This window comes from Anthonomus grandis, chromosome 2, assembly GCF_022605725.1.
Source record: "Anthonomus grandis grandis chromosome 2, icAntGran1.3, whole genome shotgun sequence".
Lineage (NCBI taxonomy): Eukaryota > Metazoa > Arthropoda > Insecta > Coleoptera > Curculionidae > Anthonomus > Anthonomus grandis.
The window spans coordinates 37384857-37411420 of record NC_065547.1 but is presented as its reverse complement, the minus strand read 5'-3'; the positions used below and the strand labels follow the sequence as shown (position 1 = coordinate 37411420).

The 26564-nt window shown below is 32.2% G+C and overlaps 1 protein-coding gene across 8 annotated transcripts in view; it reads right to left on the bottom strand.

Moving 5' to 3' along the window:
* Positions 1–14171: 14171 nt before the first annotated feature.
* Positions 14172–26564, bottom strand: part of LOC126749937 (gephyrin) — a 227308-nt gene continuing 214915 nt past the window's right edge. For all 8 annotated transcript variants that reach the window (XM_050459516.1, XM_050459517.1, XM_050459513.1 and 5 more), the window contains 7 exons: positions 19724–20015; positions 19502–19670; positions 19331–19447; positions 19116–19274; positions 14770–14931; positions 14537–14711; positions 14172–14479 (listed from right to left, as the gene is read on the bottom strand). In XM_050459516.1, the coding sequence (XP_050315473.1) occupies positions 14261–14479; positions 14537–14711; positions 14770–14931; positions 19116–19274; positions 19331–19447; positions 19502–19670; positions 19724–20015 (1293 nt within the window). In that variant the 3' untranslated portion in view covers positions 14172–14260. The remainder of the gene's footprint in view (positions 14480–14536; positions 14712–14769; positions 14932–19115; positions 19275–19330; positions 19448–19501; positions 19671–19723; positions 20016–26564) is intronic.

Below are 26564 nucleotides of genomic sequence, written 5' to 3'. Positions count from 1 at the left end.
ATTTGTATTTTGGGCTCACAATTGTCAAATTGCTGAAAAAGTATTTTTAAAGAGAATCTTGATTCAAAGATTTTTTTTGAATATTAATTAATTATAATACAAATGCCCGACAGGTTTTCCATAACTCTAACATCTTTTTGCTATTTAAAATTTTGCTTTTTAGTCTGCATATTTTGTTCTTTTGTACTTTGGTAGTCTTTTGACAATATTCATGTTCATTTAAAACGTGTCCAAATGGTTTTGATTTCTTTTTAGGTTCAAATATATTATTATTAATTGTATTAAGCGAGGGTTTTTTTAGAGGTATTGAGGCAGGAATTGTTATGCAACTTATTATATTAATCTCTCGCTAGAAATTTTCTTTGAACAGGTAAGTTTTACTGGTCTCCTCTTAAAAGAATATGCGAATGATTCCTGGTCAAAAAAGTCTTCACAAAAAAAATGTCTTTTGACAGAAAAAAGTAAATTTGCAAACTATTTCTTTCTTATTGCCAAATCTGAAGGAACATTAAAAAAATTGTTGATGTGATATCATTTTCTTGGAACACAAATGCAATAGACATTAGGGTAATTTGGTACCAGTCACCCACGGTAATTCCTGGTTTTGCCATAATGTCTAAAATATTTCTATTTGGCAATGATTTCACAGGTCAACATAAAACGTTTAGTTATTATTGTAAAATACAAATAGAAATAATAACAAATTACAACATTTGCCTCTGAAAATTAGTTTTCTTTGTTTTTTCACAATTACGTCAGGTAATAAACCTAAAAATCTAAAATTAATATAAATGTATAATGCAAATATTTAAGATGTATTTAGTACGATGTGTTAAGATATGATTTTTGATGAAAAATCTCTACCTATGCAATAGTCTCTTTTACTCTCTCACGGAAAAGAGACTTGCAATTTGACTAGTTAGGTTACTAACAAGTAAAATGTAAAAAATTAGACAGATTATATTACAATTTCCTCATAATAATTTAAATTTATAAAGAACCCAAAACTACACAAACAATATTGACAGATATGATACTTAATTACAATAATGTCAATATTAAGTCCCTGTGTCGGTGGCGCCATCCTTTCTAGTCATTGGAACTACTAATCGTCAAGTGTCAAAAATAAGTTGTTCGAAATATGCTATCATTTGACGCTTCTCTCTCTCTTATTTTACTTTCTATGCCTGAGGCTAAAAATAACCGAATTATAAAACATTTTTTCCTTTTAGTCGAGTCCACCATAGATGGAATATATGGACATGTTATATATGCCTATTTCATAGTACCATGGGGTACGCATAAATAGCTGGTGGATATAATTTAACTCAATCTGTAACTACTATAACCATATTAGTTGTAATTCTAAAACATTGAATACACTAGAATAAACATTGGCTGCTTTGGATTGAGCGCAATATCTACACAGGGGGCAGAGGAAATATTTTGTTGATAAACATGCTTAGTATTCCATGTTTCAGTGATTACTCAATTTTAACAGAAGAAAATAAAGTGATATCATAAATTATTATAATTAGCATAAACTGAGTTGCATTCTTTATTATAAAGCAGAAGAAAGAGTGAAACTCGTTTAATAACCAAAACTATTTTGTACTACATTTACACTAAACACTAATAATAATTAATATATTTAATTTGGATTGTTTAAATCACCAAGTTTCAACAGACAGCGGCAACGCTGTAGAATTTGGCCAGAAATATGTTCGCAATAAAGGTATTAATACGTGATAGTTCTTTGTCTTTTCCAATTCCTCGTATCCCTTTCCCAGGCCCTTTCCTACCCCTGCCGTTCGTGGCTAAACCTATTTACGCCGGTAACCAGGCCGGATGATGCCGGACGCATCGTGGGGGGAGGCAACAACGTGCAAAAGTTATACATTTACCACTGTGAAAGTCTTAAATTAATTATTGTGAAACCTTCGATTCGCGGAATAGGGTACATAGCCGACGGCTTTTCTCGAAGCCAGGCATTGGAAGCAGAAGCTAACCTAAAACAATCAAAGGTATTTAGCAACTTTTGGATGTTGCACATTTCGTACAGTATTAGTATTTAAAAGATGTTTTGAGTGGTTTTACTGCGTTTTTTTAAATTAATATTAAAACTAAAAACTCCCTTTTTGCTGAAAAATGATGAAGAAGTCGGGCCACATATCGACTGTTAAACGGCAAAAGGCCCTAACCCACATCTTCCCGAGAATGCCATTTCTCTTTCAAAATAATAGCGGAAAAAAAGAGTTTATTAAACTAACGCCCTAAGCCCCTGTAAAATATATATTCCGGCTACAATAACAAAAATCAAACCTATGCCACAACAAAAAAAAAATCACATAAAAAAGTATCACCTATTAAAAAAAATTTTTGAGTAAAAAAGGCCTTACCCGCAGTTTTTTTGGAGAAATCCATGAAAAAAGGCCTAAGCCACAGACTATTCTTTAACGATCAAAATATTTTCAAATTATAGGGAAAATTAATATTTTCAGTTAGCAACTATGTTAGCCACAATCGAAATCATTTAATCCCGCTCTCTGCTATACCCTGCTAAAGCGACGTCAAAGTTTTAATAAACTATTCAGTTCTTGTGAGAAAAGCAAGTTTAGGATAAGTACAACTTGGTTTTTACGTTTTACTAAGTCTATGGTATGTAGTATTTGCATGATACTTTGAACTATATTTTGCATGTTGCAATAATAATTATTTCAAAATAGAATAATTTGAGGTTATGTGGCTTAGGGCTTTTTGCTTTGTATGACTAAGGCTTAGGGCCATTTGCTTTAAAATATTTGAGGGATAGGCCTTTTTGTAACAATTTTTTTTTTATATACATGTGGCATACGTCCTTCATTTTCTCTTAACATAATTATTTGTTTTAGAGAATTTAGTTCAATTTAAATTAATAAAATAACAATTAAATTTTCTTAAATTTTGTATTTTGAAATTATTGTACTTACTTAGCATGGCTTTTTTTACAGAATTTGTGATCATAATGGCAAACCTAAAAAGCAGAACTAAGAAAATGGTACTGACGGTTAAAGATCAAAATATAATAGAAAATGAGAATGAAGACAAGGCAAACAAAGATGAATTACTACTGATAACTGAGGCTACCAAGGAAAATAATATAGGAGATGTAAAAGAAATTGAAAATCTTATGAATATTGACGATGATGAATTGCTAACTCTCGCATACCAAGTGGTGGCAGCATTCGAGCAGCCGCAGTTTAACTTAGATCAAAATGTTATTGAGATTGAGGAGATGAATCAAAACAAAGCTGATATTATTCATGTTCAAAAACATAATTTCCAATCCAACGATGAGATGCATGACAGTAGTTACAATACAACAGAAGAATCAGAATCATCAGACTTAGAAGAATATGAAGAAATACATACTATACTCTATTTCAGAAGTTTGTAGCAAGAATGTGTAGCAATAAAACCTCATTAGGTATGCAAAAGTGGTACCTGGTGATCCACCAATATTTTATGCCACCACCTTAGTTGGGTATTAGTTTCAATGTAAAATTCTTTCTTTTCGTTGATTGCAGGTAGTGCCACCCGGTTTTGGGTCAATTTATGAGTTTTGCCCATTGTTACCCACTGATAAACATTGAAAACGGTTCGCCAAAGGCGTGCAACTGCGACTTGTTTTTTACCTTATAATTAATGTACTTAAATGCTATTTTATTTTAGAAAGTTACTTTTGTTTAAATGGAATAATATATTTTTTTCACAAATTTATTGAACATAATATGTAGAGTAAAACAGTTGAAAATGTCACTTTTGGATCTGGCACTTTTTGAACAGTGTATAACAATTTTAAATTATAATAGATTGTAGTCTTCTTCGTCATCTGACGAACTGTCATCACCTCTTGACATTATAATTAAAGGATCGACTGTCTGATCGATGAGGTTGTCAAGATCCCACATTTTGTCCTCTTGCTTAATTACATGCTGGACTGCTTTTCGCCAATTCTCTGGTGTCGCTTCCGTAATGGCTTGATCAAACAGTAGCTTAACATCTTTCATTTTAAAAGTCGTGTTTTGTCTTGCTACAAATCCTTTTACCTGCGCCCATATCAGTTCTATAGGATTTAGTTCGCAATGATATGGCGGTAAGCGCAGTACAGTTATATTATATTTTTCGGCTATATCTTCCACGGCGTATTTCATGAAACGAGTTTTGTGTAAGTTTGCTATTGCCAGCAGTTCTTTTTTTATCAAATTTGCTTCAAACGCAATACCTTTTGCAGTCAGCCAATCGATAATTTCTTGCTTTCTCCAACTTGAAGTTGGCGTCTTCTCTATTCGCCGTGAATGATAGCTTGCGTTATCCATAACCACCACCGAATTAGCCGGAAGAAATTTTATCATTTCACCAAAATAGTCCTCGAAAACGTCTCAGTTCATGTCTTCATGGTAATCTCCTGTGCGAGTCGACTCAAAGGTTAGCAGACCTTCTTTTCAAAATCCCTCTTCGCTTCCAATATGTGTGATTATAAGTCTTTTTCCTTTTCCCGAAGGTACTTTAATACCCGTAGACAGGCCTTCTATGAAAGCTTGGCGAGCACTGGTTATATTTTTGTCTTGCCACATTTTTTGGACTATATAACCTTCGTTAATCCACGTCTCATCAAGATAAAAAACTTTCTTTTGCTCCCTGCGGTACTGCTTAATACTTCTCAAGTATTGTCGTCTCCACCAAACAATTTCGTCGCTCTCCAGTAAAAGTGCTTTGCGGTTATGCTTTTCCCAGGCAAAATCCATATTTTTTAAAGTTTTCCATAAAAGTTTTCTACTTATCAACGGAATACTGTCATCTCGGCCAAGCTCCATTAAAATTTTGTCTAGGGTGGGTATTTCCTTTTTAAAATAAAAAGAGTGAACTTTTCTTCGAATTATACATTTAGCATTTTCATCAAGGACTTTTGTAGGTCGTCCTGGCTTTTGCTTGGGAGATTCCACTTGACCTGCTACTTTTCTTTCCCGCAACAATTTGAAAATGGTGGACTTTCCAATTCCACTCATTCGAGAACATTTTTAAACAATTTCTTGCACAGTAAAACTAGGGTAATCGTGTTTTATGCAATCATGTACATTTAAAATAATAACTTTTTCACTCAGCGATAGTGGAGAATTTTTAGTACATCTTTTCGTTGGACTGAATACCTCAATTTTTTAAATATTGGGATAATAATATTGTGATTACACTACAGCGTAGCAGTGACTACTAACGTTTAAAATATGATTTAAAAGTATTTATAGTCTGTATATATTACCTGACCCCATTTTTGCATGTTACAAAGCGTTAAAAGATAGGTACCTATACAAAAGGATTAAAAGTATTTATTTAGTATTTAATCTCTTTCAAAATAAAGGCATTTAATCCGTGAAAATTAAATTCATAAATATTATAAGTACCTGCGCCTATGAACTACCACGAAATGTAGCCAAACAGAACGGAATTCCCCAGTTTATTGCTCTATACACTTCTGAAATAGAGTATAAAAGGAAAAGATCAACTAAAAATAATACTGAGAAAAAGAATGATCCAAAAGCACTTGAAGTGTTTATTCATCATGATCGAAGTGAAAAAAATGATTGTGAAAATAATATCGAAAGGGTGGCTAACGAAATGGAAACTCATAATGAAGAAGAAATAAATAATAACGAAGAAGAGATAAATGTTATTGGCGACGATGGAAAAAGAAGACAAAAAAAAAACAAATAAAAGAAAGGTTGCCAAACAGTTACGTGCAGAAGGCAAAGAGTACTGGTCTTCAAAGAAAAAAATTATTCCTGCGAGACATCTTAAGTCAATTCCGTGCAAATCATGTCAACATAATTGCACAATAAAATTTTCAGCAGAAGAACGAGAAGAAATGTTTAACCAATTTTGGAAGCTGGGCAATGCACAAGAGCAAAATTCACTTTTAATAGCCTGTGTTAGCATTGAAAAAAGTAAAAGAAAATACACAAAAAATATCGAAAGTCGACGAACTGTTACAAAAAACTATAATTTACCTAAAAATAATACCAAAGAGAAAGTGTGCAGGCAGGTTCTTCTTTCTACATTGTGTATAAACGAAAAACGAATTCGCAGGCTTTGTATCAATAAAACGACCATTGGGACTCCCCAAAACGATAGAAGAGGTAAAAACACAATTCCAAAAAAATAAAACAAAAGAGGAAACACGAGAACATGTTATGGAATATATAAAAATGCTACCTGCAATACCATCGCATAACTGAAGGAGCAGTTCTACAAAGAAGTACTTACCGGTTGAATTCAAAAATATTAAAAGATTGTATACATTTTACAAGACTTGGGCGAATGAAAATAAATTTTATACTGTGAGTCTGTTTTTAGAAAAATATTCACAAGAGATTATTATAGGTTTTCATGCTCCTAGAAAAGATAAATGCAATACTTGTATTGAATATAAGGAGCAGGAAGCATCAGACGAAAAAAAACAAAAATACAAAGCCCACATTGAAGAAAAAGAACTAGCCAAGAAGCACTACTTTGTCGATCAAAAAAAATCCAACCATGAGGGATTTTTGTGTGCCAGTTTTGATATGGAGAAAGTTTTGAGCACACCACACGGTCAACTAGATATGCGAATTTACTATTATAATCGATACGCAGTTTATAATGAAACCATTTACGAAGCAGGGACACGGAATGCTTACTGTTTCTTATGGGGAGAAAGTGATGCTAAAAGGGGTTGCAAATTGTTTTATATAAATACCTTTTACTTGTCGATGAAGTCGGGGGAACAAAAGAGATAGCTTTGTACTGTGACTCATGCAGTGCACAAAATAAGAATAAAGCTGTAATGGCGCTCCTCGCATTTTTCTTAAAGCTTTCTAAGAGTGTAATATCAATAAAGATAACTTTTTTAATTCCTGGTCACACTTACATGCAGGTGGATAGTGTTCATGGGGCTATTGAATTATATACCAAAAAAATGCTAGTATGGGCGCCTAGTGAATGGCCAACAGTGATAAGGAATTCCAGAGTAAATCCTCGCCCGTATGAAGTTATAACCCTAACTTACAGTGATTTTCATGATTTTAAAGCCATACAAAAAAGAGTTTGGCCCGACAAAATAAAAAAAGACACGAATGGAAGCATAATTAAATATTTAGACATTAGACAAATGACTTTTCTTTAAGAATATAATGAAGTCCAATTTAAATATTCTCTTAAGGATGCCCCCAATTTAATTTTTTTGGATACACGTGGATCCAGAAATATGCAATTACCTCCACTTTACAACGCTTCGCTGTCAATAGCAGCAAAGAAATTAAATAGCATCCTCGAAATGTGTGAAAAAATATTATACCTATGGCATATCAAAAGGAGTATAAGGACCTTACTGGAAAAGAAGAAATGATGTTAACTCTACCTGAGTCCGATGAAGAAGACAATCCTACTGAAGAGTTTTAAAAAATGTAAAGAACAAAAAATTCTGATTCATTACTTCATTACTTTTGTTACATTTTGATAAATACTTAAATGCTATTGGTTTTTAAACCAAAAATATAGACATTAATGTCAAAATTGGTTAATTTTATTAAACCTATTAGCGTTGATTGAATATTTGGGAAGGTACGCAATCCTGTGTTAAAAAGTGTACCCGGTCGACTATCGGATTGCCGTTCAGTTTCGTGCACCGTGTGGTGCTGCCGCGAAGCGTCATATCTAGGAACGATTTATTTTAGCTGTGTGGACTTGGCTTTTGGCTTCTTTGAGTCAGGTTTTCAACGACGCTGGAATCTCCGGTTACGCGGCCGTGTTGGATATTTTTTTTAAGATATGGGATGATGCTGCCAACTATGTTTTTATTATTTTTTTTGAACATACAACACGGTGTCATTTATGTCGTGGTCAAGTGATAAGTGATATACTTAAGGGTGGAGGCATATTAAAATTTCTTAAAAGTTAAATTTTATAAACAAATAATTACTTACCAAAATATGTTTTTGAGACAAAAATTAATAGAAAAATATATATAAAAAGCTATTTTTACAAAATTACCAACAAAGTTTAATACAAGTTATAATTCCAACAAACATTGTTTCCTTCATTTTGTGTTCAAGAGGGTCAAGTTTTTAAATAAAAAGCCCGTTGCACTTAATTAACTAAAAACTAATATACAAAAAATATGTGGAACAAATTTTAAGATATAAGTAGGTTTCACGTAAATATTATAAAGAATAATTGAAATAATTCATAAGACTTAATACCGATCATAATATAACTCCTTGATCAATAATTTTTTGTAAAAAGTAACCCATTTTGTCATGTGATTCCATATCTGAAAAATGTGCAGCGTAGTGACATCTATAAAGTAAGGGGTTGTGAGTGAGGATGTTAATAGAAATTGAAAATAGGCCACATTTTAAGTTTTAAGCGACACAGAAAAATTCTCAATTACCAGTTGTTACAACTATACTTAAAACTATAAAAAGATACCTAGTAACAAAAAAAACATTTTGTTTAAAGACCCCGCATCACGGTTATACAGGACGTCAATAGAGGTGGAATAATTAGAGGAAAGTTGAGCAATATAGTGTCCTTTTATAATAAAATCTAAATACTTCCTAAATTTTGCAAAAAACTGAAATTTGGCAAAATCATTTTATTTTTTTCTGGCGTTATTTAAAAATATATGACAAAAGTATTTATTAAATGAATAAATTATTGTGACCACTTTTTCTCGCCTATACGATGACACCTTTAAAATTTAAAATACGACGTTCTGTCTTTAAAGAGCCATCATCAACTTTGTTTTTCTTTGTCGGCGCTATATTGACCATTTGCAGTTTAACGACGCGGGAATCTTTGGCCGCCCGGCCGTTTTGTTATTTTTTTAAGACAAGGGCGATGATGATAACAGCGCTTTTATTTATTTTATTATTGCCGATATTTAAATGCGCTGTGATCTCGCATAAATAACTATAAAGATAGTTGTAGATAAATGTGGTGGTTAAGTAATGTATGAATGTTTGAATAAGGGTTGAAATGTTTTGAATAAGGGTGTAACAACACTATAAAATATCGAAAATAGGCCACACTTTAATTTGCAATACAGGGAAACACTTAATTACTAATTCTTAAAACTAGAAAAAGTTAATAAGAAAAAAAAACAAATATTTTGTTTAACAGTATGAAGGGTCTCATCGCGGTTATACAGGATGTCCAAAATAAGGATGAGCAATAAATGGTTTAATTAGGCGAAAGTTGCGCAATATAAATGCAATGATTGAATAAATGCAATCTAAAAATTGGAAAAATGCCAAATACTTCCTAATATTCAGGAAAAAGGTGAAATTTGGCAAAATGGTTTTTTTATTTTTTTCTGGCGTTATTTGAAAATATAAAATAAAATCATTTATACATTATTGTAAACGCTTTCTCTCATTTACAAGTTAACATCTTTAACTTTTAAATACGACGTTTAATAACTCTTAAATCCTTCTTTAGAGAGTCATAATCAACTTTTTTTCTTCTTGTCGACTCCATGTTGGCCACTTGCAGTTTTGAATAACCCTTTTACAACAAGAATTACTTTTTCAACGAGGTAATTTCTAGTGAGTAGTTGGAATCATCCCTATTAAATATTATATACCTCTTTCTCTTTTAAATACAATTTCGAATTTCAAAAAATTCAAAACATACTTTATTCATAAATACATGGTACCTACTTGTTGACATGGTACTTCTATGATATAAAATAGGCACATTAATCGACATATTACTAACACATAATTAAAAAACAATACACAATAGTGGGTTCAACATATTAGTATAAACACAAAATGTATTTTCAATTTCAAAGCAAGACGACTTAAAAATTTTTTAGAGTAACATCACAAATTCTAACCTTTACATCTTTACTAAAAACTAATTATATACGATTGGCCTGTTCCTAACTATCTTAAAAAAATTCTAATGCTATAAAAATACTTGCTTTTAAGAAGTTTCGTTAAGAACTTTTTAAAGCGAGGAGAACTTCTAGAGACTTTTATGACATTTGGAAAATGATTAAAAATTTTTATGCTCAAGTAAATAAGAGAATTCTTAGTTCACTTTTCGGGATGGGCATTGGAATATTGTATTCTTTTCTGATATTATAACGTTTTAAGGAGCCATTATTTTGAAGATACAATTTATATTTTTTATATATTAGGCAAGCAGACTCAACAATAAACAAGCAACACAAGGAAAGTATCTTTAAATAGGGGTCTGCATGTCCTGTGGAGATTTATGACACATATATTTAATGGCTCGTTTTTTAAAAACAAACATCGAGTCAAAAAGCCGTTTACTAATGCAACTCCAAAATGTTATTCTATACTGTAGGTATTTTTGTATGAAAGTAAGTTCCAACTTTCGACAAAAAAAAATAGACCGTTTTTGCAGATATCAATCTCAGTTCATTTAAAACCACTCTAACAGCATAACATCGTCTAGCCAGTTTTTGCCTCCTGACATATCTCCATAAAACTTACGTTTATGATCGATAACAATTCGAAGAAATCTGTTAAAATTATTCACTTCCAATTCTTTCTTGTGAATCATGAACTGCTCTGAACATAAAAACTTAACAATTTAGTCTTATCTATGTTTAAAGACAACAAATTAGCATCAAATCACTGTTTAATCATTAATAAATCTGTAGAAATTGTTTTTGTTAATGTGCTTTTATTATTGTCTGCCCATAAGATAGTGGTGTCATCTGCAAAAATAGTGAAGAATCCTCTTATCTGGAGAAACGCCAGGTCATTTATATACAATAGAAATAAAATAGGACCGAGAAACGAACCCTGCTTACTACACAAAGTTCAGACAAACTGCCATTTGGCCAAACAAACTTTTTTCTGTCTAACAAAACAAAATTTTAACCATTCTAGAGCAACTCCCCTAAACCCAAATCTAGAAAGCTTATCGAGCAATTTCCATGGTTGACACAGTCAAAGTCTTTAGAGAAGTCGCAGAATACCGCTGCAGCAAAGTGACCTTCTTCAAGCTCAAATATAATCTCTCCAGGAATGAAAACATTACTTGACATTCATTTAATATGTTATTTTTTTTATTAGGAAAGCTACCATTCGTACTATAACCAGTTTCTCAATAACTTTAAAGGCTTTTTAGGCTTTATTTTTATCTTTTTCATGAATGAATTTCATCATGAAAACAATTATTGAAAATACTTAAAACACTAAAGACCATAAACATAATATATTGATTTAAAATTTTCTTAAAGTAAAAAAAAGAAAAAGAGAAAATGGCTCTCATAGACATGAAGAGACAGTATTTTTAAGAGTTCGGATTGATTTTTGTAGATAAAATAGATAATTTTCTGTGAGGTTTATAATTAGATTTTTTTAAAGATTTTCTAATAAGATTTTGAGATTCCCATATTAGGTTGTTATAAATCAAAGTCTTAATTAATATACGCACACTGATTAATTTTGCTTAAAGGAGCCATCGTCTCACATACTAAACACAAAAAAAACACATTTACATATATCTATCTATTTGTGATTATGATATCCAAGAAAAATTTTTAACAACTACCAAATTGCAATACGGCAAACACGAACCTGTGCAAAAACTCTCCCACACGACTCGGATGATCGGCCGATTACTAATGAGAAGCGACGGACGAAATTATTTTCGCGCATACTGGAGAGAATCGCCATCTATTTTTCACGCATATTTGCGGTCACGCTTTAGCCCATAAGGTTGCGTATCTTCCCAAATATTCAATCAACGCTATTAGTAAAGGTAGGTATTTAAAATGGTACTTTAGTTATGGGCCTAACCCACATAACTTTATGAGGTTTATAAATCTGTGTAAGTTAAGGCCTAATCAACATTTTAATTATTTTAAAATAGATGGGTCTGCATTAAAGGACTAACGACAGTGTACAATAATATCTGATAATATGCTTCTAAAAACTAAAAAATAATTTTAGATACATTTTAAAAAATAACATTTTTGCACGTTTTTTTCGTTTCCTATAAAAACAAAATTTGCGGCTTAGGACCTTTTGCCGTTTAACCGTCGATATATTGGAAAAAAGTAAATTTAAATCGTTCCTTTCACAGACCAGTAATAATATTATAACAGACGGCATATTTGTGAAGAATCTATTAAGTATTGGATACAAAAATATTAATAAAAATGTGTAATTAAGTATATTATTATAATCTAGCAAATTTATTTGAACCCGAAATGCCGCAAACTTAATGTGTGCAAAAATGAAGGTAGTATCTGGTCGATATCCAGCGACTTATTGAGAACGCAGCATATGTCGTTTGCCAGCTACATATTTATAGTCGGCGCCCGTTATTATTTAATCAATATAATGCCCGTATCTCATGGAATTTCGAAGAAGTTTTAATAATTTTTTGTCTAGATATTAACAATGGATAACTAAATCGGTTTATAGTGGGTATAAACCGCGACAAACCAAGCTTTTTTTGTAAAAATTAATTAAAAGGTTAACTTCCAAAGGATATTGATAAAACTTTTCCTTATAGCCGTTAGGAGTTACATATATTTATATATTATATTTTTCAACATCTAACAATTCAATAATTTTTTACCTTTGTAGAGGTTTATAACCATTATAAATCGATTTATTTATTGATTATTAATTAATCTGGACAAAAAAATATTAAAATATTAAAAATAAAGGCGGGAGCGGATGATAAATAGGTTGCTGGCAAACGGCATATGCTGCATTCTAGACTTTTGGTCGCTGGATATCGATCGTGTGCTAGCTTCACAGATATCAAAAAATATCTAGAAAAAAAACACAAAGTGGCACATGGGATACGTGCATTGTAAACATAGAGGTATTCTACGTTGTCAAGTTGCTTTTTTTTCATTAACTTTTTTGTTAGGAATCTTTTTTATTCTGAAAAATTTGTTGATTACTCTCAAAGTATCTATTATTAGTCAGCAAATAAACGAAACTTTTAAAATATAATTTTTTTGCCTGTTACAAAATACAACACATTACAAATATGTAGTGGATTGAGAAAATTATATATTAAATGAAAAATTGGAAAGTCGATTTGACATCATTGCCTGAGAAATGGTGAACTCAAATAACCTCGCCTATGGCACAGAATAAACGATCTCACAGAAGCAAAGGCTTGCGTCGGCTCCTTTGATATCCGTGAACCAGTTTTTTATAAGCCCAACTGACAGATGCACCCGGCGCAAATACACTGAGATATCTCGTAAAGTTGTAGTAAACGCATACACCGAACGAAGTTATTTTATTTTTAAAATCAAAATGCTTATATTCATATAATACGGGAGCAAACTACAAAATTTAGTTACATTTCAAATAGGATTTTTTTTTGTTAAGGCTTATATTGGTCCTTACTTTTGAGAATAATTATATTAGAGAATAGTTATTTAACAGTTTTGATACACGATAGAGGTATAGGTTAGTATACTTTGAATTTGTTTTGGAATGGAATTTTTGTGTTAGTTGTTTTATGATAATGGTAAATAATATTTGCCTTTAGTAAGGCACTAGCTGAAAAAAAGTCTGCTATTTGTGTGATGTTAATATGTTAACAATAACATATACATATGTACATAGGTAGGTATTTTTAAATAAAATTTTAGCTGGAACGCTTTTGGCAAAACAGATTACAAATTTAGTTTATTTAATTATAATAAAATATTTTTACAATGTTCTGCATAATTTTATTGTATTAAATAAAGTTCTAGTCTTTCAATGTTCGAAGTTATATAAATTGGAATCTTAAAATGGCAAGTGGTCACACATAATTTTTACTCGTAATCATATATATTTGATATAGTATACGAGGAAGGGAATGATTTAATTCCGGCAACTGTAGAAGATACCGAGATTTTTACTGGCCGCATTTGTATTAACTTTAAAATATGTATTAACTAGATAGATTAACTAAACATAGGTTAGAATCTGTACTGAAAACATATAAACAGTTAATCAAAAAACCTTAAAAGACAAAACCTGCAACCTGACATTTGAATAAAAATGGATCGCTGACTTTGAACCGGAAAACTATCAAGGAAGTAATACAATTAACTATATACTAATATTTCAGCGCTTAAAAAAAACACTAAATAACAAAAAACACACATTTATTCCAAAAAATATATAAATTGGTATATATTCAATTCGAGGCAAATCATTACAAATGAAAAATAAAGAAATTAAGCTATTTGATCAAACAAAGTACAAGTCACGACTTCTCCCTTTTGAATAACTGTTTTTCCAGGAACTACCATTAGAGCGTTAGCATCCACCATGCTGTTAAGTCTGCTACTAATTTGATTCCCTGTGGAAACCCCAATTAGCTTATTTTCACAATTTCTGGAGACTTTCAGACGTACGTATTCAGGTCGTGGATCGTTGTTATTTACATCCTGTTCCTGGAATATAAAACGAGTTTATTAGGGCTTTTTAGGTTAAAATTATAAAAATATTACCAATAATATCTTGATCTTAGGCCATTCGCTGAAAGCCTTATAATTTTCCAGGTGCCTTAGAGTTGGGATAACAAAAAGTATGCTGGTGACGCAGCAGGAAACTGGATTTCCTGGCAACGCAAATATGACTTTCATTTTCTCTTTGTAGGTTAGTGTGGCAAATACTGTTGGTTTCCTGAAAAGAACTTAAATAAATAATTTAACATTTATATAAAGTTGGATAAAGTTTTTACCCTGGTTTCATATTGACACGGCCAAAGTGTATAATGGCATTAAAATCCTCTACGAGAACTTGCTTTAAGAGGTCGTATTCGCTCATTGATACTCCACCTGAGGAGACAATAAAGTCGTTGCAGTCGAACGCACGTTCCAGAATAGATTTTACGCTGTTTGGTCTGGAAATGGCAAAAGCGAGGATTCCATTAGTCGATTGATTTTCATAGTAAGTTTAAAGATAGTTGGTGTGGAAAATTTACGCGAAGGAAATAAATTTTAAAATTCAATTATATTGTGGTTAATAAAAGGATGCTTTTATTGAAGCATATTATATTAAATTAAACCTATGTATTATTATTAAGGATAATATTAATATATTAGGAAGTTACTAATGTCATAAAATATATTAATTAATGCAGCAACGGTCTGATAACATAAAGCAACATTTATGTTTAACTATTATTCGATTAAAAATAAAAATAACAAATTCCTATAGATTAAACTTGCTCTTTAGACATTTTATTTGCACTTTTTTGAAAAATATTTAAAGTAATAATTGCTGGATCAGAGGCACATAAACGTTACAAGGTCGTTAAAAATAAACATCGTATGCTATGACGAATCCAGGCTGTGGTATAAAATAAAACAAATCACTGTTCCCAAAAATTATTATAATAATATCTAAAACAACAAACAAACAATAAAACTGAATCAAAATATATTACAAAAACATCACAAATACGTAGGAAAACCATATTTTGAAAACAATTTTTTATATTTTAAGTCAATTCGGCAACTTTCTAGATGTTGATAACATTTTTGACCTGTTTTGGCAATTAATGTTAAAAATTAATTGCCTGTATTGTCACAGTTATGCCCTTAGACGTTAATTCTTATTTGGCCAAAAAACATATGACATTTATAATTGTACTAACGATAGATCTATTTTTTTACACTTTCATTATATTGCGCAATATTTGCCCTAAAAGCTTGATCAAAACACTTTCAATTTTTGCTTTTCCAAACTGAATCGAATTGGCTACAAATATCACATATAACGGTGAAACTTGATGTCTCCTTTAAAACTCTTAAACTATTTAGATCGTTGTTGTTCCACCCATTTTGAAGATATGGCCAATAATATAGTCTATTTTCCATTTATAGCTGTACTCTGCTGGTTCTGCTTTCTATCATTTGTTGCCTTGCCTCAAAATACTAGTAGGCGGAATGGTCTACAACCTCTATATTTGAAGATTTAGATTTTTTTCTGAATCTACTGTAATATACCATTCCGAGGGTGAATGTAGTACTTGGTGGATGTAGTTAGCATGTTATCAGGAAAGGAATTGCTGGTACCTTAACGAGGAAGATTCAGTGTCCTGATTTTTGTATTCACTGTCTGTTGCTATCTCCTGTGTATGCTTTTTTTTAGTGACAATGTTATTTTCACTTGAACGCGACTTGGAAAAGAGTCCAAACACTGAAGGTGGTTACTTAATTAGTATTTTATACTCTTTTTCGATTCTGACCAGAGGGAAGTTTTAACTGATTTTTATATTTCGTATAACGTCCTCTCACATTTTTCCAACGCTCTTTGCAATTTGTTGCTAAAACCAGAAAAACAATTATGATTTTTAGGAAATAAAAATTTCTACTAGTAGACTTCACATTTCTTTATCATAACTTTTCTTATTTCAGTTACTTTGCAACTGGATGTTCATTCACGGCCCTTTCCTACTACTTCTTAAAAGGATATTTTACAGTCCGAACGGTAGTGCATTAAATTGGGAAGTGGAGAATATGGGAACATACGTGCCAATACCGACGATTGCGAAATGGATGCAATTTTCATTCATTGTGGAATCTGCCTAATTGCATCGGCAGTATAAACGGTAAACACATTAGAATACAAGCTCTACCAGGATCAGGTTTCGCCTATATTAATTATGAAGCCTTTTTTCCACTTTTTTAGTCGCAGTAGCAGATGGCATGTCCATGGCAGTTTATGTGAGCGAGTACGGACGTAATAGTGATGGCCGAGTATTATTATGGACAGTAATTTTGGCAGAGCATTGCAGTCATTACAGAATCTTGTCCCATACCAGGATATATCAAGCCGGTTCTGCTTTATTTTACAGCTGATGAAGCGCACCCCTTAAAGAAAAACATAATGAAGCCTTTTTCTCATAGATAATTGACTGCTAACAATAGAAGGATTTTTAATACCAGATTGGGGCAAGGAAAAAAGTCTGTGGAATGCTCTTGGTATGTCGGCTGCAAAATTTGCAGTTCTTAACACACTCATACGATGTACAATGTGTGTTTTGCATAACGCCGTAAAAGAATGTGATGGAACATTCAAAAAGCCTCAATACGAAAATGTGATTCACCGTGATTCCACCTTGCAATTACCACTCCTGACCCAGTCAAATGCAAAATGTATCAGGGAGTAGCTAATCTGTCCCAAGAATGTGTCCCAATTCTATATCATACATATATAAATATTATAATACATAAATATTAATATATATAATAGGTAATACATAAATACTAATTATAGTTAATTCAGCCTCAATTGATCAAGGCATACAACGAAAATATGGGAGGTGTAGACCGTAGTGACCAAAACATAAGCAAAACATAATGTAGACATGGCCTCACAAAACTATTTAGAAGGGACCTAGGGACACAGCTGCTCGAAACGTACAAGAAAACAACTAAGAGAGGACCTTCGAAATTGCCAAAAACTGCATTCCAATTCTCACGTTACGATATACTAGATCATTTAGTTGCATATCACGAGAGTCAGTGGAAATGTGCTGTGTGCCTTAAAAAAGCAAATTTTGTGTCCCAAAAATGTGAAGTTGGTCTTCACCCAAAAAACTGTTTTGTGGACTATCATACAAATTAGTTTTTAAATTTAAGTTTTAAGTATTTTGCTAAGCATTTTGTAAGATATATAAACATATTTTTAAGTCTTTACTTATTTTTCTAATAGAAGCCCTTTATCCTACGGTCCTTTTGAAAGGAGCGCCGTTTTTTCCAAAACTGGAAATTCATGATTTTTTTTCGACTTATGGGACCTTCTATTGACCGTTTTTAAGAAAAAAATATACAAATTTGGAAAAATATAGTTTCAGGGTCAAATAGGTTAAAAAAATATTTTAACTTACCTTGAACACCAACTTTTTTAGCGGTTTTCTGCCATGCTTGGTCCTGGGCACTCCTATTACAGCTGCACAACTATAATTGTACAAGCATTGATATTTTTCAATGTTCGCACAGAATCGGATGTTGAATTCGATATCGTCTCGCAATTTGAAAAATTTTCGCTATGCAACAAATGTTGTGCAACGGACGCGTCTGTTTCTGTACGCCACGAAAAACTGGAAATCGATGTGGCAAGGGTAAGATGGAAGCCGTCAGCGCTTGTCCTCTTTGTATACACTGGACGATTAAGTTATATAGAAGAGATGCGAAAACGATATAAATCTGTGCCTGACGTCCGTTCAGTGTGAATTGCGCCTAATGTAATCGTATTGTATGTAATAGGACCTGGCAACTCGCAATAATAGAATGAGATGAAGGACATCTACGCAAAAAAGGGACGAGGGAAACTTTATTGGACCCATCTCATCTTTTGGATTTAACAATGGCTTTCTTCAAGGAAAGATTGCGAAATGAAAATCGTCCAGAATGATGCGACTTGTCACTGGATGTTATTGGAATGGTACCAATGGTGTCACTCCAAAAAGTTTCTGGGAGGGCGGATCTAGCTTTAAAATTAGACAGGAGAAGCTTACCAATGCTGCTAGAGGCGCCTATAGGTCATTACCCCTGCAAAGGTAATTTATACAGAAGGGGATTATCCGACACAGACATCTGCAATAGCGAAAAGGACGATGGAACACTTGATGGAGCACTGAGTTACAAGAGATACAGACACACTTGTACCCTGAGTGAATAGGATCTGCTGACGCACCCACTTACTGGGGCTTATCCTATTCGCAAACGTATTAAACAGATAGGGACAGACAAAGCACAATTGATCAACATTGACCGCAGTGCAAAAGGTTACCCTAGACAAACCCCATTGCTTTACATTAAATTATATTGTATTTAACATGTTTTTTACCTAAGTTATACCATTGTTTTATTTTCATGATGATATCAATTCTTTGTTTTTACCTCAAAAATTCACCTTAACGGTATTATCGAGTATAGTAAGATCCCAGAATATTACGTTATGAATTGGAAGCGAAACAAAAAAAGGCGTTTTCCTTTTTAAGTCCTCTAAACTTCTTTCATAAAAATTATAATGAAGCCTTTTTAAATAAGAACGAGATTAATTATCTTAACTTACGTATCTCGCGCAATTCCGCAGTCTTTAGCCTCGTACCCATATTTTTTTAATAAAGTTAAAAGAGTTACTTTATTACTGTCGTAAATGAGTCCCGGCTGTAAAGGGCCTTTCGGTGGAACAAGCTCATTTCCCGTCGAGATAATTCCGATTTGGGGTCGCCTGAAAAAAAATAGTTAACTCTACTTAGCCTGCCTAACTTAAATTTTATTACGTACCTGTTGACCTTAACTTTATTTAATCCGAGCATTGCCAGAACTCCAATGTAGGCTGGGGTAATTCGAGTGCATTTCTGTAAGACCAAAGCATCTGCTTGGACATCACTACCAATTTGCCTAAAGAAGAATCACCATACACTTTCACTGACATTCTAATTATTTAATTCATACCTTATATCTTGTCCAACTTTAGGAGTAACATTAACATTAATAGAAGTTTCATCTTCACCATTTTCGGTAACTGCAACCAAAGTAGTGTCTTCAACTTGAACTACTGCATCTGCGCCTGCTGGGATCGCCGCTCCCGTTGATATCCTGATAACTTCTCCTGGTCGAAGAGCTTTAACAATACTCATATTAGTAAAAATGTCCTTGAACCCATAAGCTACTTACGCTCCACACAAGGAACATCTCCGGCAGCAGCAGAAGATCTAACCAACTTCATGCCACCTCCATCAGCAGCCCTGCAAGCATATCCATCTTTCATGGAAGCTGGAAAGGGCGGAATAGGTCTTGAAGCTTTAATAGATTCTGCTAAGATCCTATCCAGAGCATCTTCAATAGGTATTTCCTCTATTTCGTTTCGGGGTATAACGGTTTTAAGTACCAAAGCAAATGCTTCTTCGACTTCTAATAAAGGATAGGGGGACTTGCGCATACGTGATGCTCCAGTTTGTATTTTTACCTAGAACAAAAACCTATATATGGATGCAGTTTTAATTAATGACAAAAGAAAGTTGACCTTTGCTCGTTAATTTCATGGTAAATTTGTGATTTTTTCTGCTTAATTGGATGGTGTTAATTGGGGATTATTCAAGGAAAAATGGGATGCCATTTTTCTTTTTTGATAGCTATAAATCTGTATAATAAAAATATAGAATTTTCATAGCAGAATTTTATACATGTAGTGTGTAAAGTGAGAACGGATTTATATAAGCATCATAATTATTTAAAAGAGTAACTGGACTATAAAATAAGTGAAAACTGCTAAATAATCATTACTAATTCACCTTGTGATATCATTGTAAAAAAATTAAACAAATTTTTAAGTAATGTTTAAAATGTTTTTATTTAACTTAAAAATTAAAAAAATCAAGAGCGAAGGTAATTCTTATTACCATAGCAATAAATAACAAACAATCTTGGAATTTAGTTTGTTTACAGTATTCCGTGAACTAACTACTTTTTTGCTTGTATCCTAACGTTTCTGTTACCTTTTGCTTTGGATTTGTTTTTGAGTTCATTTTCCTGTGGACTGTGTTCTTTGAGCTGTTTGTTTTATTGGTTAATCATTTATTATGCCCTTGCCGTATACCGCCCAAGAATATGCAAACATGCATCTCATTTATGGTGAATGCAGAGGAAATGCTCCAGCAACATCTAATCTTTATCAAGAAAGATATCCGAATTTGGCCCGATATCCTGACTATCATGTATTTATTAATGTTCACCGCATTTTATTACAAAGGCAGAATGCCTCATGCTCCTGTTCGAGAGGGAAGACCTCGTATTGGTTATGTTGTTTTAGAAGAAATTGAAAATGATCCAACTACTTTGGCACGAGCAATCGAAAGAAGAATAGGGATACCGAAATCGGTAGTAAACGACATCACTAGGCGATTTCAATATCACCCTTATCATGTTCAACGAGCAAAGCCTACTGCCTCGAGACTACGAATCACGCCTACAATTTTGCCGCAGAATGTTGCAAAAAAATCAAGAGGATCCGAATTTTTTAAATAATATACTGTGGTCGGATGAGAGTACATTCAAAAAGGATGGCTTTATGAACATGCACAATTTGCACACTTATGCGTTGGAAAATCCCCACTCTATTCGAGAAGAAAGGTCACAGTACCGATTTAAAGTAAACTTGTGGACCGGTATCTTTAACAGACGTGTAATTGGCCCATTCGAATTACCAGAAAATTTGAACTGGCAGGCTTATTTAGATTTTTGTTGAAACAATCTACCAATTCTTTTAGAAGATGTTCCTTTGGCCAGTCGCCGAATAATGTGGTTCCAAAATGATGGTTGCCCGGCACATTATGCCCATGAAGTTCGTCGGTATTTAAACCAAACATACCCCAACAGATAGATCGGCCGACTTGGTCCAATTTTATGGCCTCCCAGGTCTCCAGACCTAAACCCCCTCGATTTTTTTTACTAAGGTTGCATAAAAGAAAAGGTTTATGCAAGACCAATAGATAATATTGCTGAATTACGGCAGCGAATGAATGATGCAGCCCAAGATCTTAACGCTGCCAGGAATGCAAGATGGATCAATAGGTCATTTATTAACAGATGCCTGCATTCGCGTTGGTGGTAGACAGTTCGAACATATTATTTGTTTTTAATTTTTTTTTTAAGTTAAATAAAAATATTTTTTGAACATAACATAATAAAATTATAAATTTGTTTTATTTTTTTCATAAGGTAGATTAGGTTTATATTTCACTCTATCACAATAACAGTAAAGCTTTTTTTAAAATATATTGGGTAATTTTAAAATTAAATTAAATGAACAAACTTTTTAAGGTATTAGCCAGGTTGCCGTACAATTTTTCTGTCCAGTATGAGCGGTCAAATTCAAAGTTTAAAAAATAAAAATAAGTAGTACTTTATTTTAGAATAGATTTCTTATTAATTTTTTTAGCCGTTTAGTTTAATGATCAGTAAAATGGCTATTCAGTGTTGCATAGCTAAAAAGAGATTCTAAAAAATATCTATTTTTAAAGCGTGACAATCAAAAATCTGATCCAAGAGTAGGATTTTGGTGACTTCCACTAAAGTGCCAATATCTCGAAAACCATCGATTTTTTACTAAGGTCATTTTATGTTTTTCTGGGTGCTTATGAGTTGCTCCATCAGCCCCTTCAGTATTATCATTGACTTTCCGGACACCCTGTATATGGTAATTGATTTAAAATTGATAACACCAATAATCAAAATTAAAATATAGTAGTAATAGTAGTAATACGCTATTTTCATTTTTTTTTAATATTCATTAGGATGATTTTAAAGAATCAGCGAACGGAAATAAATTAATATGTCCATGTAATTCTTTATTGTCCCCAATTCAATAACCAAGAATCAATGAAATTTTTTTGGTTAGGTAAAACGTTATCCTTACCGCAAAATGATTTAATAATAACCGCAGCAATTTTAACGAGTTACTCAACTAGAACCAAACATAAAGAAATAAAGATACAATTACCTAGAATGAACTATACAATAATTATAATATAATAAGTATTTAACTACAGACAAAAAAAGAGACACTGACCTAAAATTAATTGTAAAAAATTATATAAGCATACATCCAGTGCTTAATCAAAAATTAATACAGCGTGATTAAGCAAAAATTATAAAAACTTAATTTAATTAAGCAAGTCTCTATTAATCATAAACCGATTAAATCTTTCTCTTTCTGACTCTTATGTACTCTATTTTTGAATATAGGCCTCCTTGATATGTTTCCATATATTTCTCAGTTTTGTGCTTCCCTTATCCACGTCAAAATTGCCGCGTGTTTTATATCATCTATCCAGTATCTTGGTGGACATTCCGATTTAGTTTAACCTGGTAGGATCTTCACTGTATCAATTTTTTTTGATCACTGTCCTTGCTATATTTTGATGTGACCAGCAAAACTCCATTTAAGCTCAACTGCTTTCTCACTAACATCTTTAATCTGGGTGACACGGCCGATGTGTTCATTTCGCCTTCTATCGAATAGTGAATCTCCAAGCATTTGTCTTTCCATCGTACGCTGTGTTACTTTCTGAGTATTTCAAGCGATTTTTTCGTGATGGTCCATGTTTGTCATTGCTTGTAGGGCACATTGGTTATATAGTTGACTTCTTAGATGCATTGGGTTTTTCTCACTTTTCAGTGTTGTTTAGTTCTTCGAAATCTGCCCAAGCCAGTCTTCTTCTTATTTCTGTCTCTAGGGTGTGATTTTTTCTTTCAAGTGATAGTGTAACATAGATAATATAACCTATGTGATAGTATAACCTAGGTATATATACATAGTTTGACACATTCTTAGTTTTTTTACTTTCGAATCTTGATTAGAGGGTCTTCTTTACATACACCTTTCTCTTTGAAATCTGGTAAATCTGCAGTCCGATTGTTGTCTTCTTTTCCTCTAGTTCCATCAACATTTTTTCAAGTTCTTTACTCTCCTATAAAACAACAATACCCTTATTCTGCAAATTTTGTTGCTTGAAAGCATCTTCTAGGGCCAAGATGAATAATTTTGGATATAAAGTATCCCCAGTCTTTCTATTTTGATAAGTTTCGTGTTATTATTCAACTGAAAGGTAGAGGTGGTGTTTTCGTATATGTGTTTAAGGAAGCTTAAATACCTACCGTCTATTTTTGGATTTGCAAGCAATTGCTATATATCCAATCTTCAACGCTATCAAAGGCCTTTCCAAAATTTGTGAATGAAAATCTATGATCTTCACTGTTGAAAGATGGTCACTTGCGCTCTATTGTTGTTCTGAAACCCGCTTGTTCATCTGCTTGGTATTGATCTAATTTATTGGTCAGTCTATTCGTAAGAATTTTTGAGAATAGCCGATGTATAATAATCATAGAGGGCGATAATTCTCTTAATTAATTTGCTTTGTTGCCTTAGAACATTGAAAGGCTAGAATTAGCATTGTTTTGAAACTATGGCAGTTTGTTTGCTTGTAACATCTCTGATGCAATGATGCCAAGTGGTTGTGTAGAATTGGCAAAAAAACACACATTATAATATCACAAAAAATTGTCACTTTTTTGACAGGCGCCAAATAATATTATTAAAAAGCATTTTTTTTTTCATAAAATATGATAAGATACTCTATAAAGAAGTCAGCATTCAAAGTTAAATTAATGTAGATAACGTCCCTATATTAGAGAAAAAGGCAACAACATCGCAACACCGCTCGATCGCATTGTTGGTTCCACCGACACAAGTAATGTTTACCGTGACACAAAGCCGTTTGTCAAGATGACATTTCGCAAGCTGTCATTAGCTTTTGCTTGCGGTGTTGCCATTTCAAATCTTTTAGAAGTGGTTTTAGGAATAAGAATGTATAAATAATTTTTTTTGCTTTATAGTTGTTATTTTTGCGCTATATATATATCTATAACTACTTTTTACTTTTAATCCAAAATCTAACACCAATAAGTTAAATTAACATTATTATATGTGTTGATATATCGCTGAAAATTTCCTATTTTGAAATTACATTCACTAACCCTCTGCACAATTATATAATCAATACATCTCTTCCTTCTTTTACCTTTTATATTTTAATTTAATGTTCACTTGTCTTATTATTTTTTCAAAATGATTTAGAACTGCAGGGCTGTTATCTATTTTTATCGTTGTTCTTTCCAAGACTTATAAGGCCTTTATTTTTCCCTAGTAGTTTTTTAACTTCGTTTTCATAGGATTCGTTTAGATCGTGCCTCACCGTCCTTCCTATCTCGTTTGCTAAAACTTTAAGTTCTTTAAATTTAGTTTCCCTTAATATCCTTTTTCTTTAATACTTTTCATGATTAATCCCTAAGCTTGCATGATCTTTCTCTTTTTTGTTCTACTATTTCTCTTGCTATTATATTCAATATTGGTGGGTACTTAGAGATTTGGTCAATGTTCATATTTTTCCCAAGTTTTTTCCATTTCTTTTCAGTCTTTCCTGGTATCTTTTCAAAAATGTATACATACAATTTTCCTTCAACGTTTTTAGATCTATAACTTGTATCTTTTGTCAGAGAATCTTGTTGATCACTTGAGAGATCGCTGTTGATATTGCAACAATTTTGAACAGTATCATGCTTTACTTCTGATTTATTACTGAAGGGAAAATAGTAAATTTCAAATTTTGTATTACCATCTGGACTTCGCCAGGAAAGTAATCGATGTTCCATTTTAAAATCTAACATTTTTTTATCTCGTACATACATATGTTTATAGTCATTGTGACTTCATTTTAGGGCATAATACTGTATAATTTTGATTTTACAGTGTTTAGAAACTTGTATTAATACCGAGCAAACTTTGTCAGAGATGTAATTGACATCTACGATATCTGATGATTTTTATTTGCTTAGTAATAAGGCGAAATGTGTGTTTCGATTTCAGCATAAAAGATTCTTTTTCACACACGTTTTTATCACATCCTATGTTATATGGGATGTTTCTTTCTCTAATTCGAGTAGCTGTGATTCGTATCTGAGTGAATTCCCAATCTAGTTGTTGTCTTCTCCGTGTTGTTGTTTTGAAAGCAAACTTTTGCTTCCCCCAGAATCCTTGAGGTAAACCTCCTGTGAGGTATGAGACTTAGGTATACATACCATACCCACCTGGGTTTTAGATATATTTGTTCAATTTTTTTTTATCAGTCGCTACTCATATGGAGAACAGACGCTTGTACTCGCCCATTCTGAGTTAAACACTGCTGCTTATATGATCATTAGGAAACTAAATACCTAATTATTACTATAATTTAACTTAAAATTATTATAATCAGAGGGATAACAAAAAAATACATAGAATAAAACAATTATTGCAACTTAAATGTAACACATCTTTGACTCTAGAATCAATATAAAAAATAATAATCGGAGTTTAATTAAATATTAATAAACGAGTTAAATTAGTAATTTTTTTGAGTTTTAAATAAGCACGGTTTCAATTTTTGCAATTCAATCAATTGCAAAGAATTGTTATAGGATATTCAAAAAGAATGCTATAATTTGTCACTAATTATAAGTCACTGATATAGAAGTAGTCATAAAATTGTTGTAGCTAATAATCGTTAATTTAAAAATAATTATTATTGTCATCATAAGCACTAATGCACTATACATTAATTAAATAATAATAGCAGTCATTATAGTAAAACACTGACAATAACCTATAATTATTCATACAATCAAATTTATTTTACAGAGTGTTTTAGTAAGCGCAGCCATATCTCGAGAACTATCAGTCAAACATTATTGAATTTTTTTTTTAACATTATAAAAATGGTAAGAGAAAATGGCTACTAGGAGGCGTTATTAAAAGGTTTCATAATAATTCAATTCTAATTTTAAAGTACTTTTAACATAACTAGAGACCTTGGAAAATTTTTCATCTTTATGGTCAAAGACTCAGTGGTGTATCAACCTTTGTGAAGTAGGGAACGTAGTGAAACTATAATTGGTTAAATATCTATAAATTTTAAATACT